The sequence below is a fragment of the Anarhichas minor genome, unplaced genomic scaffold (assembly GCF_050575085.1).
Source record: "Anarhichas minor isolate MPS153535 unplaced genomic scaffold, ASM5057508v1 ptg000012l, whole genome shotgun sequence".
NCBI lineage: Eukaryota > Metazoa > Chordata > Actinopteri > Perciformes > Anarhichadidae > Anarhichas > Anarhichas minor.
The window spans coordinates 2,268,831-2,282,738 of NW_027466458.1; the positions used below are offsets into that span (position 1 = coordinate 2,268,831).

General features: G+C 42.1%; 1 protein-coding gene across 4 annotated transcripts; it reads left to right on the plus strand.

Annotated features, from left to right (window-relative positions):
• Positions 1-125: 125 nt before the first annotated feature.
• rhot1b (ras homolog family member T1) lies at positions 126-10,376 on the plus strand. 4 transcript variants are annotated; one of them, XR_012953490.1, is made up of 20 exons: positions 126-463; positions 963-1,021; positions 1,175-1,256; positions 1,363-1,406; positions 1,502-1,555; positions 1,677-1,729; positions 2,186-2,294; positions 3,249-3,350; positions 3,492-3,590; positions 3,685-3,793; positions 3,934-4,054; positions 4,403-4,487; positions 4,878-5,023; positions 5,337-5,437; positions 5,693-5,823; positions 6,008-6,091; positions 6,521-6,643; positions 6,721-6,923; positions 7,851-8,011; positions 9,111-10,376. XR_012953490.1 is itself a non-coding variant. In XM_076090233.1 (20 exons), exons 1-20 carry the CDS (start codon positions 427-429, stop codon positions 9,226-9,228), a joined length of 1,983 nt encoding a protein of 660 aa, XP_075946348.1. In that variant the 5' UTR covers positions 126-426; the 3' UTR covers positions 9,229-10,376. The 4 variants fall into 4 exon arrangements, 2 of the variants coding, with proteins under 2 accessions (XP_075946348.1, XP_075946350.1); XR_012953491.1 differs by lacking the exon at positions 9,111-10,376 and adding an exon at positions 8,332-8,454; XM_076090233.1 differs by lacking the exon at positions 7,851-8,011 and adding an exon at positions 8,332-8,454.
• The last annotated feature ends 3,532 nt before the right edge of the window (positions 10,377-13,908 follow it).

Below are 13,908 nucleotides of genomic sequence, written 5' to 3' on the forward strand. Positions count from 1 at the left end.
GGGCGAGTTGTAGTTTTTTTTATGTGATTCTGTTACTAATATACGATTTTTGCTCGCCCATTACAGTCAGAAGGGGCGTGGCGTAAAGCACGCGCGCCCTCTAATGCTCTACCAGTCAGGTTTGAGTGGATATTAGCAGGCTCAACACAGTAGCAGCGGTGACTGCCTGACTGACTCCTGCCTCGCAGGGTGGAGTTTCGTGAAAACACCGTGTCCGTATCCCGTATATCTAACGGTTTGTACAGCTGTGTGAACGGTGCACCTACCGTCTGTTGTGAACCAGCGGAAACCGGAGCTGACATGCGAATGTAGCCCGTTAGCAAGCGAGCCAGGCCGAGGAGCGCTGGCTGCTCGTCTCCTTCATCCAGACAGGAGCGTAAATGTTCAACACGAGCCAGTTAACCGAGTTCCGCGACGCTGAAGAGGATGCGCAAGGACGTGAGGATATTGTTGGTGGGAGAGCGTAAGTAAAGCTATACATCGACAGTGTTTAGGTCTGCAGCGTCCGTGTTCACGTTGCACTGGTGCTGCCAGCTGAGCGAGGACTTCTGACAACCAGACCTCTGTCTCATGATGGTCACTTCACTCGTCCTTATTGTTTTAACCTCTGCTTTATTGTGACGGCTGTTATTCGGTTTTACATTTTATGTTTGGCAATTGGTGTTATTACTGCATATCCTAGGCAGGAAAAAATAATAAATGAATCCTGCATCAGCCATAGCTTTTTAAATCAGTTGGTAGAAATTTCATTACACGACAATCTGCTGTCACTTCATTGTGTCTTGTACGTAGACTAGGAATAGGTTGCTCCTTCTAAATGGATGTTTAGGTGTCAACCTCTGAACAAGATATTGCAGGCTTATTGCCCCATGTAGTGAACACTACAGTCTGCAGAGATCCTCAGATGCTCAGAATCTTGTCTCATTTGCACTGAACTCTCGCTCCTCTTCCTCCTTCGACAGCCAAAGTGGGGAAGACGTCTCTCATCATGTCGCTGGTCAGCGAGGAGTTCCCAACCGTGGTGAGGAGAAGTGATTATTACGTCAGCGGTTGGAGAGACCTTGATGATGCCTTGAACCTAATGCCTCTGTGGAGTTTAACACCATTGACGTGTGCCTGTGACTGGTTGCAAACGTGTCTGCGTATCTTATAGACGTGTTCACGTTTATCCCAGGTTCCCTACCGAGCTGAGGAAATCACCATACCTGCAGATGTCACACCAGAGAGAGTCCCCACACACATTGTGGACTACTCGGGTACGTTAAGCCCACGGCTGTTTCTTTCTTTAGTTGTATATTTGTGTGACACATTGAGAAAGAAGATCCTGGTTTTAACTGTAGTGCACACATCTTTGTCCTGCAGAGGCCGAGCAGACCGACGAGCAGTTGTTTCAGGAGATCTCCAAGGTCAGTCAGCGCGTTGTGCTTTCCTGTTGACCCTCGAGAGAAACGCCGAGTTCAGCTGTAAACATAATGCGTGTCTGTGTTGGTCTCTCTCATAGGCAAATGTGATTTGCATTGTCTACTCTGTCAACAACAAGACCTCCATTGAAAAGGTGAGCTACCACTGCGCCTAGCATTTCCATAATTGGGTTTGTTGAACAGTAAAACTTGTGGCACACTCGAGGGTGATGATCTATTCCATTTGAATCTTCTCTACCGCTTTGTTTCCCACAGGTGACGAGCCACTGGATCCCCCTCATTACTGAGAACAGGGACAAGGACAGCAGGTGTGAACTTGTCTAAAAAAAAAAAAAAATAACTGTTTTCTTTGTCAGCTCAGTTTTAGATAATGAAATATGAGGTGAAGAGGGCGCCTATATATCTCAATTTCTCTGCAAAAGACCGTTTTCTGTAGAAAGAGGCCAGTCATGGAGTCCTTCTGGTCGGGTTTGAAGTGGTGACTTACAGTCACGGGGTGGAAAATGTCTCACAAATGCTTCTCTGTAAGCAGAGAGCTGAAGTGGAAATGCAGCATATTCTTTTTTTCAAACTCGCAGATTCAGCCTTATTCTCATTTTTGTGTTTTCACGGTGAAATGAGTCACGGCTTTTCTGAGAGGGAAAATACAAAAAAATCCATGAAAAGAAAAGTGTTCTTTTGCACAAAACCAAAGGTTACTGTTAGATTTACATGTTTTTATTCTTGTAAATTAAATGGTGTGTGTGTGTGTGTGTGTGCTTCAGGGTTCCTCTGATTCTGGTGGGGAACAAGTCTGACCTGGTGGAACACAGCAGTATGGAGACCATACTGCCCATCATGAACCGGCACAGTGAGATAGAGACTTGTGTCGAGGTGAGAGAGAGAGAGAGAGAGCGGTGGCTCCGTTTACTGTTCCCACTGTTCCTGAATAGTAAAACATTGCAGTTAATGCTGCGAGACTGCTGGTCTGTTTACATTTGCCTGATGAATGCTTCCATATTCAAGTAATGCAATGCTGTTGGTTCAGACCGCAGACAAACAGGAGTGTTTTTAAGTTAACACCCAGACATTGTTTTTACTTTATTGGTGTTGTTTCACAAACTCGCTGAAGACACTTAAGTTGGTGTAAAAATATGAATATCTCAATAAATGGAGTGACATTGTTTTTAACTACAAGCAAAGTCCTTTATGACGTTTTGTTCTTCCATGTTTATGTCGGCTGTTGTCGGTAATGTGATTCTTGAAGTTGTCCAAAGAGGTCAAAGGTCACTTGTTTGGGGTCCATAACACCAGACTTCATATGCTAATTATGACAATTTTTACCCAAAAGTCAAATAGGATGAAGTGATGACATTTTTGGACAGACATGGATGTAAACCGCAACTTTACTGATTGTTGGAGGCAAACAACCGCGAGGCGATGATTCTAGTTTCTACTTTGCATGAAAGACGCTATTTTTTTAATTTTGCTCCTGTTCAGTGTTTAAAACGAGGAAGCACAACAACTGTCCAAGAGGATTTAAATACTTAACACCCGCTGTGACCTGAACGTTTTTTTTTTTTTCAGACTGGTTAATTAAACCAGGCTTGTCGCTCAGACAGATCCTGTGTGTTAATACCCTGACTTAGCTCCAACACACACATGTACAGTATATACACACACAGACGGGGATGGCCGAGCTTTGCCAGGACACTGTACTTTCACAGGGTTGCAAAGGTGTTTTAATGCCACAAGGGTATTTTGTGTTGTAGAGCGTATTGGTAAACAGTATATATATGTATGTTTATTATTATTATTAAACCCCCTTCTTATTTTTCTTGTTTATAGTGTTCAGCAAAGAACCTGAAGAACATCTCAGAGCTGTTCTACTACGCCCAAAAGGCGGTCCTGCACCCCACAGGTCCTCTTTACTGTCCGGAGAGGAAAGACGTAAGAGCAGAAATGCACTGTGTGAACTCTGTGGTTGTCAGGAAAAAAAAAAAGTATGAATACATCACCGAATGTCAGCAGGTGAATAACGAAATCATTTTGTTGAAGGAACTTTTAAAATTTAGCCTTTTTGATTCCCAGATGAAGCCACTTTGTGTCAAAGCCCTGACTCGAATCTTCAAAGTGTCTGACCTGGACAATGATGGGATTCTCAACGATCATGAGCTCAATTTCTTCCAGGTGAGTTGACTGATGACTGCTGTAGCTGACAAAGTTAACAATGGGTTTATTAGAATAAATAAAAAAAACGATGCGACTGTCTGATCGCTCACAGCGGACGTGCTTCAACACCCCGCTGGAGTCTCAGGCGTTGGAAGATGTGAAAAATGTGGTGAGGAAGAATTTGAGCGACGGAGTGTGCGACAACGGGCTCACTCTGAAAGGTAGAAATGCACGGATCGGCCTTCCTTCCTCGCATTTACGTGTACACACACACACACACACACACACACACACACACACATACTCTGGTCACATTATTCCTGATTGTGTTGTTCAGTGTTCCTGTGATGTTCTCCTCCAGGCTTCCTGTTCCTCCACACCTTGTTCATCCAGCGAGGGCGCCACGAAACCACGTGGACAGTGCTGAGAAGGTTTGGGTACGACGATGACCTGGAGTTAAATCAGGACTACCTCTTCCCTCCGTGAGTGTCTTTTTTTTTTCTTTCTTTTTTTTTAGACACACAGCATCCACTCCATCCTTATTACTCTTTCAAGGGTAATACTGTACTTTCCTCCAACCCAATGCTCCCCTTTTTGGTTCAATTTAAACATCTTCTTTCACTTTTGGCGTTTTTTTAGCTCATTTTGATTAAACCGTCAGCATTGTTGAGCCCTTAAAGGAGGTAATAGATTCAGTACCTTACATAACACTGCAGTTATGAGGAAGGAAGGATTAATATGCACAATTTCACCTCACTTACTAATATTTCTACTGAGGACTACTAAGCAAAGTATAACATTTATCCTCTTTTATATATCCTTGTCTCTAGGTTGAAGCTCCCTCCAGACTGCACCACAGAGCTCAACCACAATGCCTACCTCTTCCTCCAGAGCGTCTTTGACAAACATGACAAGGTACAATCCTGTAAACCCGGTTCTGTATTTACTTTACCCTCTGCCCCGGAGAGGCTTTCACAGAAAGCTGCTCAGTGCGGCACAAAAAATAAAAATACACCCACGTAGCCGACGCTGACCACCTGCTGAGGGGTGACTTAACGTGTTGTCGCTGAGGAGGGATTGACGGGAGAATTAGCCGCGAGGTTGGAGTGAAAGTCAAAAGAGTGGAAGTGGCAGCCTTGTACCATGATCTGCTCTCTGTCGTCGTGATTAATGTCCAACTGTGGATGAGTGCTCCAGTCCATCATGTTTGTTTACTCGGGTAGAGATGACAGGCCGCAAACTAAGGGAAATATTTCCCGGCCTGAGCAACCATTTTTCTCAGTAACCGACTTTTGCGTTTATCAGGACCGCGACTGTGCCTTGTCACCGGAAGAGACGAGGGACCTGTTTGATGTGTTCCCCTACATGCCCTGGGGTCCAGATGTCAATAATACAGTTTGCACTAATGACCAGGGCTGGATCACCTACCAGGGATATCTCTCCCAGTGGACGTAAGTGGCGACTCGTTAAGTTTAGGGCTGTGCACGATGTCATTATTTTACATTCAAAGCTTCTATTTAGGTGTTCGAACAAAGCTTAGAATGTCTGTCGCCATATTTTTATGACGCCATCACCCTAAAAGAATAAAAAAACAATCAAATTTACTTCGAATTTTACACATGGACTTTTCAACGTTGTTATCATGAAAACGCCAATGTTCAAGTATTTCCCTTTGCGTATGTATTCAACACAATCTCAGTCACATCGGTTCCTTTACTTAATTAATCTCTCGTTTTGTATCTTTTGCCGTCAACGTTTGTTCAGGTTAACAACGTATCTGGATGTCCAACGATGCCTGGAGTATTTGGGTTACCTCGGCTACTCAATAGTTGCTGAGCAGGAGTCCCACGCATCGGGAATTACAGGTGAATCACACCATCGCATCTTCTTCTCCATACTCATGTTAAATAATCCAGTTGTAGATCTGTGGAGAAGTTTCTTGTAACATCACAAATATAGTTGACATATACGTTATAACGCAGTAAATCAACACAGACATAACACCAGCCATTGGACAGTTAAATCAGGATGTTGCTGCTGACTGACTGCAGGCGTGAGTTGTGTCCAGCAGCAGTCTGAACTGATCCTCTAATGCCCCCCCCCCCCCCCCCCCCGCACAGTGACCAGAGCTAAGAAGATTGACCTGCAGAAGAAGCAGACCCAGCGCAGCGTCTTCCGCTGTAATGTCTTTGGAGACATCGGCAGCGGCAAGAGCAGCTTCCTGCAAGCGTTCCTGGGTAGAAACCACATGGTAAACGGAAATATAACCGGATTACAGATGTATACTATCACAGCATACTTCTCTTTCTTGTATAAATGGGGGAAGTATCGATACAGACTCGAATTGAATTTGCCCACCGCTGCTTTCAATCATAGTTTACAGTCAGCTTTATGTCCTGATCTGCTTTTACACGACGTCTCTTTTCTCCTCCCAGCGCCAAAAAACGATCCGAGAGGAACACCGATCCTACTATGCCATCAGCACCACCTATGTTTACGGCCAGGAGAAATACCTTCTCGTGAGTTTCATAGATGCCCCTTGTGTTGCTTCAATTACTAATGTTATTTTTGCAATTGTGACTTGTGTCTCAATACAGCTTTTCCAGTGCTAAAACAATAATAATAATAATGAACAAATTCACCAATATTATATTTGCATGCTATATTTTATGATATTCATATCAAATCTTCTTTTAGCTAGGCACATTTAGCAATGAACGCGCAATGGTTGAAATAGTATTAGCAAGTTGAAACATAGGTGCTTGAGTAAACTAAGACTAACGCATCAACTGCACTCCTCTGTTGGCACATTTTTTTAATGCCGTGGTTGTAAACGAGGCCCCTCCAGCTGGCCACAGTGACGCAGAGAATATCGGCAACTATCCGACATGTGACTAACTGTTGGAACTCGGCCGTGGTCTTCTGACTCTCCCCTCCGCCCCTCTCAGCTTCACGAAGTGTTCCCTGACTTCGACTACCTGTCTGATGCCGATCTGGCCTGTGACATTGTCTGCCTGGTCTATGATGTCAGCAACCCGTACTCCTTTGAGTACTGCGCCAAAGTCTTCAAGGTAAAACTGTGCGTACGATTACATCAAAAAGGGAACCGACACCTTAACCGCGGTCGCCCCTCTCTTTCCCTCCTCAGCAATACTTCATGGACAGCAAGGTCCCGTGTATGATGATAGCAGCGAAGTCAGACCTGCCCGAGATCAAACAGATGTACGGCTGCAGTCCTCTGGAGTTCTGTAGGAAGCACAAGATGCCACCTCCCCAGTTCTTCACCTGTAACACTGCAGCAGCACCCAGCAGAGACATCTACACCAAACTTACCACTATGGCCATGTACCCGTAAGTAGGGAGACTCGTGTCCTTTTTGCACTTTAGGTGCCCAAGCAAAGTAGAACTCAAGTTTTACCACTCTCTCTGTTTATAGGCCCAACCTTCTGGATTAAAACGTTCTAGAGTCACAGCAGGATATACAGTCCTTTGCTTGCCAATTCATCATATACACCCAGCTAAAACTGATGCTGTGTAATACAATAAAACCTACCTTCATGACGGTTACAATGTTTAGTTCTGGGGGATGTAGTTTGTGTTTTACTGCATTAGTTGTAACGAAGCAAAGCTAACGTGCTATTATGATCACATTTCTTGTTGGTAAAGCAACCAGCTCATTAAGAACTACGATGTTAGGATACTGTATGGTAGTTGGTACAAATCATCACTACTGAAGTCCTGAGAGGCAAGTGGGAGAAAAAAATAAATAATTCTGGTGATCCAAGTCTGATCTAAATAGTTTTCTCTTGTGTGTTTTATGAATTCAGAACAGGTGAAGAAAATAGTTTTTTACCAGGATAATCTTTATTTGTTCTTTAAAAAAGATGTTATCTGTGAAAACTGGTGAAAAACTTTACTGAATACTTCCAAGTGTTTATTGTTGTAGTACTCATTTCAGCCACAAGAGGCTGAAGTGCACCACTACCCCATGGGACTACAAACGTTCATGTTTCCTGCCAAGTTGGTTTTCATTTTCACAACTTTCTCACACACAATATATGTACTTTGTGTTTAGAGCGCATGCAGAGATTAAAACTCATAAACTTAAGTCATTAACACAGGAGAGAAAACTATTTAGATCAGAAAATTGATGACCAATTTTGCTGACACCTCAGGGCTTCCATACATCACTCACTATTGTTCCTAATAGTGTGTAAATAAGGGAATTGCAGTTGTTTCTGCAGCTGGGTCACAAATGGCAGGAAATCCTGTGTGCAGATGGGAAGCCTTGTTTTTTCATAAAGCCGCTCCCTCTGCGGGATGCTCCTACTCTCTGCAAGTGTCAGTACCAGACGTGATGCACTTCAGTCTCCATTAGTCCACTGCACCGCCCTCTGGACACGGTGCTTTCATTCTCTGATGGCACAGCGTTTAGCTCTGTGAGTAAACATGTTTCCCTTGCTGTGCAGTCATGTTGATCTCCCAGAGGCTCACAGGTTGCAGTGCCTCGCTGCACATCACACATTCAAGATGTTTTGTCATTATTCAACTGTATTTTGAGAATAATCCAGGGATTATATTGGTGTACTTGTTTTCCTTGTCGTTCATGGGTTCTGGCTCCCTGCCGATGAGCCACATGCTACTCATTCATTGTTGGTGGCATCTTAAAACTCTTTATCTTGCCTTTCTTCCTCTTCTGTGTGTTTTTTTAAATATAAACTGCGTGTTGGTGTTTTGTCTTCCCCATATCTCTCCTCAGCCACGCTCGGCTGCGCTGCATGTGCACTTGTAACCGGTGCACCTTCTGCTTGTGTCAGAACTTCCTCAACTCTGAGCTGCTGCAGACGGTCAGGGCCAAACTCTACGCTGTTGTACTCAGAAGGTCCTTCTTACCTTTTTTTTTTTTTATTTTTATTTTTTATTATTTTTTTTTTTACAACCCTCTCTTTACACCCGATCAGTCTCTTGATTGGTCGGCATCGTCGCCTCACGCTTCTCACGTTCATTTCTCCTCATTTTTCTTTTTTTTTGCTCGCCATTTTTTGCAAAGTTGTTGTATTTTTAGGCACCGACTTCTGTCGGTGTGCTGTCAGTCCTTTGACATCTAAGAAACCCTTCTGATATCTTCATTTTCCGTCTGATGTTGCTTCCTGTACTGCAGTGGGATTGACAGCATGTACTTTTCTATTCTGTTCTCGGTCTCATTGTCATTCGGTCGGTGTCAACTTCCTTGTTGTCGTCTTTGCTCGTGTCACTGTGCCTCAGCCGCCTCATCTAACGGAGATGTCACAGCTAATTTCTGGTTCTTGCTATCTCATATCCTAACTATAATCCTGCATGTCCGTCATCTGTTTGACTGGCTTTTTTCTCAGCATGTGTCGGCATGTGTCATTTCATCCATATTTTCCTTTGGTTCGTCTTATTTACATTCACATCATCCTCCCCAGCGACACGCCGTCTCTATATATCTCTGTACTCTTTATTGTCGTTCCCTTCACCCCCTCTCTGTATTTATGTCTCTCTCTCTCTGTTTAACAGACATGTAAGCCAAGCAGACCTGAAGAGCTCGACCTTCTGGCTGAGAGCGAGCGTCGGGGCCTCGGTGTTTGCCGTGCTGGGCTTCGCCATGTACCGGGTGTTGCTCAAACCACGGTGATTCTCAGGCACCCGTGTCCAACCCTCTTTACCCCCATGGTACATGTAGAGCTATTTTGACCTGTCACAACATTAGGCTGTCCATCTTGCATTTAGTAAAGGAAAATCTGTCATTGTTTTGTTTTGGTGGGAAGGGAAAATGTGTCAAAAACATCCGTTTGTTTTGCATTTTCATTCCATTGTCGATTTCTCTTCATGGGAATAAAAACAGAACAATATTTAATTTTGTACTAAAATTGCTAATTTCCTGAATCTGTTTGTTTTCAAATGTTTGCAAAGTAATATATCTATATTTATATTAAAATGAGGGTAAGCTGCTGATGAGCTGTAGTGACTAACATGAGGGAGTTGCATACGTATATCGCTGTTTGGTTGCTTGCTGAATGAAATTAACAATTTCAGCTGTGATGGGGATTGCGAAATGTGAGGTTTGCAATAACACTGATGCTTTTATTAGACTGAACTGTGTAAATAGTATATATATATTATAGTAGACTGTATATTGGTTTGTCTTTGTTCAAAAGAGCCATGTCTGATTCAAACTCAAAACACTGAATGCAAAGGTATAATTAGCTCAACAGCCTGGTTATGAACACACACGCACGTTGATATTCACAATGACAGAAATCGGTTTGCCTTTCAGGCCTAAACACCTGGATGCACACTTTATTTTTAACGTCTGTACGTCTCAGCAGGTCAGGGTTTGATCAGTGGATGTGAATGTGTGGAAGGGTCTGCTGCGATCTTGGTCACTTTTTCATCAGCTCGTCTGTGTGTGTGTGTGTGTGTGTGTGTGCGCCAAGATATTTAACATTGACGCTTTACATTCACTCTGTACATTTTGTATTTGCATGCTTCTGAATTTCCGATCACATTCCAGCGTTTTTACGACTTACTGTACAAAAGAACCACCAAACGTTCTCCACATTGCTTTCCATCTCCCAGTAATCCAGGGATTGTAGTAGTAAAGTTTGATAGGAGTGCTGACTGGTTAAGTTTGACAGCCCTTGTTGTGATTCCCGCTCACCTTGACTGATCGCAGAAAATGCAATAATGTGGCCCCAGATGTTAATTCCAATGCAAATGGTCCAGTGTGATGTATTCACTCAGCCCTGCCTTTGTTTACAATAAACAAATATCTGTACGACATCTGGTGTGATGGAATTTCCGTTCAGTTTCCAAGAGATTTAAAGATTTAGCCGAGCAACGGCCTGCTTTCGTGTGAATACATTAAGGTAATTTGTCTCTTTTGTGTTTTTCTTAACAGCTGTGGGACAGTGATGCTTGTAACACGATGCAGACCGTATTCTTTAAGTATCGAAAAGGAAGCTTTGCAAATTATTTGTGACCTTCAGAGCTTCTTTAATATGCTTTTGTATCTGATAATTCACCACTAAATCAACTTTATTTTGATCCTGTTCTGACAAAATGATAGGTTATATTTAGTCAATTCAAATTGTAAGGAACAAGCATGGTACTGACACAAGAGGGCAGCATTGCTTGAATAAAATATCACCAGTGGCTCACTTGTCACGTGGTAGCCATGTGAAGTATACTTAAAGTCTGTTCATGTGATTAGATGAGTATGCCATAATGAGCCGGTCTGCTAGGGAAGAAGGACCAGGGTCAGATGATGAGGCAGGTGAGTTTTCTCAGTATATAGGAAGCACATTCATGGCTAAGATATAGTATCTTTATTGTATTTATCCAACACAGTACAAAGGTATGAAACCCATTTAGCTTTTAAATGAATAGGCCTTCTCTCTCCAAATGAAAGCCACTCATTAAGAACAATAAAATTACAATGTATGAACTGTGCTCATCAAGCGACCTCTGTAAGTTAACAGCACCCTTGGCTCTTCAGTGTGTTTTTATTATTGGACTAATAATGGATTTGACCCACATAGACGGTATTCAGAGCATGTTTTAGTTCATCGTAAATATCAAATCATTTGGGTGATTTAAAAACTGGTACATCTTCAATTCTGATTCTAATTTACTCAAACCATGTTCTATAAAAATGTCTGACATTTTTCTCTCCAAGCATATTAGTCTGGAGCAGCTTTAGTTAAACCAACTGCAGAATGTGGAGGACTTCACGAGGGATGTGGCTGAGCGGATTATCTGGTTTACTCAAAGTGTTGACCTTGAACTTTCATCACTTCCAGACCTTAGACTGACTGACTAACCCACAAACATTTTTTAAAAGCACAACCCAAAATTGTGTTAAATCAAGCAGTACCCTGGGCCACTCAAGCGACCGTGAAAGACCCCCCCCCCCATTGTAATTTGGGCTTGTTAAATCGATAAGTTCTAAAATAGACTGCATTTGGACATCTGAAGCTGAATTTTCTGGTCCAGCTGCTTTGTCAGGACATTTAAAGCACCACTGGTTCTCACTAATGAGCATCTGTAATTATGTGAGACAGTCAGACACTGTGCTGCATGAGAACTCCTATTTAACCATGAAAATGAAGTCCCTGCCAGCACTACCTATACTTTCTGGTGATACTGGTAAAGTAATCTAAAGAAGTGTGTGTGTGTGTGGTTGATACAAAGAGTAACAGCTGTAACACAAGCAGAGAAGCTGACACACTTGGCTAAAAGTGAGGGATGAATGGTTTAAAAAGCTAACAGTAATAGCAGTGCAGCTAAAACTATTGAGATTGAGTAATGGTTGAAATAGTTATCTAAAAGTAATCGATTCATTATTGAAATTGTTAGCTAGGAGTTGTGGATAAATGGCTGACGTTGATAAACTGTTATATAGCTAAGCTATACTGTTATATAGTAATTGGCTGTGGCTCAGAGAACAGTTAGTGCCTGTAAAATACACCCGAGGCAGACTCCTGTCAAAAAGAGGCAACACTCCCCAGCTGGTAATTTATTGTCAACATGAGCTCAGTTTTCCCACACAGCAGGTGTTTTTCCTGCTGTGTATCTTGTCTCTTTCTCTCCTTTTTGTTCACACTCTCTTGCCTCCTCTGCCTCTCATGTCTCAGCTCTGCAGCTGACGTTTGCGGATGACTTGTGAAAGCTGCCACGTCAAAGCTTATTTTGTCCAATTAGCTGCTTTTAATGGAAATTCCCATTGGTGCACTGTAGCTAACAAGACAATAATTCCCTTTGCTCCTTGGTAATATGAAAGATGCAATGTGATCTGTCCTTGGGAGACTGTGACATGGTTTATTTATTAATGGATTCATCTACTTTGTTAATTAGGATTTTAATTTTGCAGCGTCGGTCCTATTATTCATTCTTTCCATACACTGTTTAGTGCGGTTACACCCTGTAATTTGTTTTATGTCGTATGAAGGATTTTATTTCTGGTTTCCCAGGAACAATTGAAAAAAAATGCTGTTGATATTAAAGATAAAAATGTAGATTCTGGTTAAAACTTCATGCAAATAAGATCTGCTATCCCAACAGCGTAATGCCTCGAAGTCCTTATATTCAGTCAGTTTATGTCTTGATGATTATCAATATTTGAGAGGTAAAAGTAAATTATTTTTAGGCTGGTAATATTTGCACAAGTCAGAATTATGGGTGAGGCCACAATAACCAAAAATTACATAAAACTTGTTTCCCATCCACACAAGATCACATGAAAATACAGAATCTCAACATTTGGCCTTGGTTTGCTGATGTCGGAGCATACATGATACAGAATGGCTGCTGGCTCTTCTTTTAAACAATATGTCAGATCCAACTTTAACCCAGCACTGCTGTGTGGGAATCAGGAAACGACCCCCAAGGCTATATTGTTTCCATGGCAATGCTATCGCATATACTGTATGGGGGTGTTTCAAGGATCAACCTCCACACTGCAGACCACACCGCCCTCACATCGCTCCTCCGCATGCATGACTTCCACCCTGTTATTAGTTTTGTTTGATGTCTCTGGAGGTGATAGGGAGGTGTTTGTCTGAAATGGGACCCAGTCATTTGGGTGATTGTAGCGGCAGGGTAGGGGGGGGGTAGGGGGGGACAGTTTACAGCTTCGAACACTCCCTATTCTCTGAGCCTGGAAGCAATTTAAGTTCAGTGGTGGAATGTAACAAAGCACATTTACTCAAGCAGTGTTCTTAAATAATTTGAGGTACTTCAATTCGTTACGTACCACTTATGCTTCTAAGCTACAATTCAGAGGGAAATATTGTACTTTTTACTCCACTACATTTTACTCTACAAGATTATGGCAGACAAAACATAAAGAACATGTAAAATAGTGTGTTGTTTTGATGTAGATCAAACTAATAGTACAAGTATAGCTGGAACAATATGTGGATTGACAGAAATTATACTGGCAACTTTTTCATGCAAAAATATTTCGTGGTTCCAGCTTCACAAATGTAAATATAATGCTATTCCTTTTAATTGTTTTATTTTATCAATATTTTTAATATAATTTTGAGGTTTTCCCTGCATTGGGTATGTTTACTTGCAATACTGAAATTGTCTTGACTACACATACTTTTGCAGGACTTTTGCAGGACTACTTGTATTTTTTACAGGGTGGTATCAGTACTTTTACTACAGTAACTTTTTTGCATAGGCTACTTCCTTAACCACTGTTAAAGAGTTTGTTATTTTTGTGAGACATGATGAATAATAATTTATAACACGAGATAAGATTGCATTAAATGTCAATGAACACCACTGAGACGTTAGTCAAAAGAAA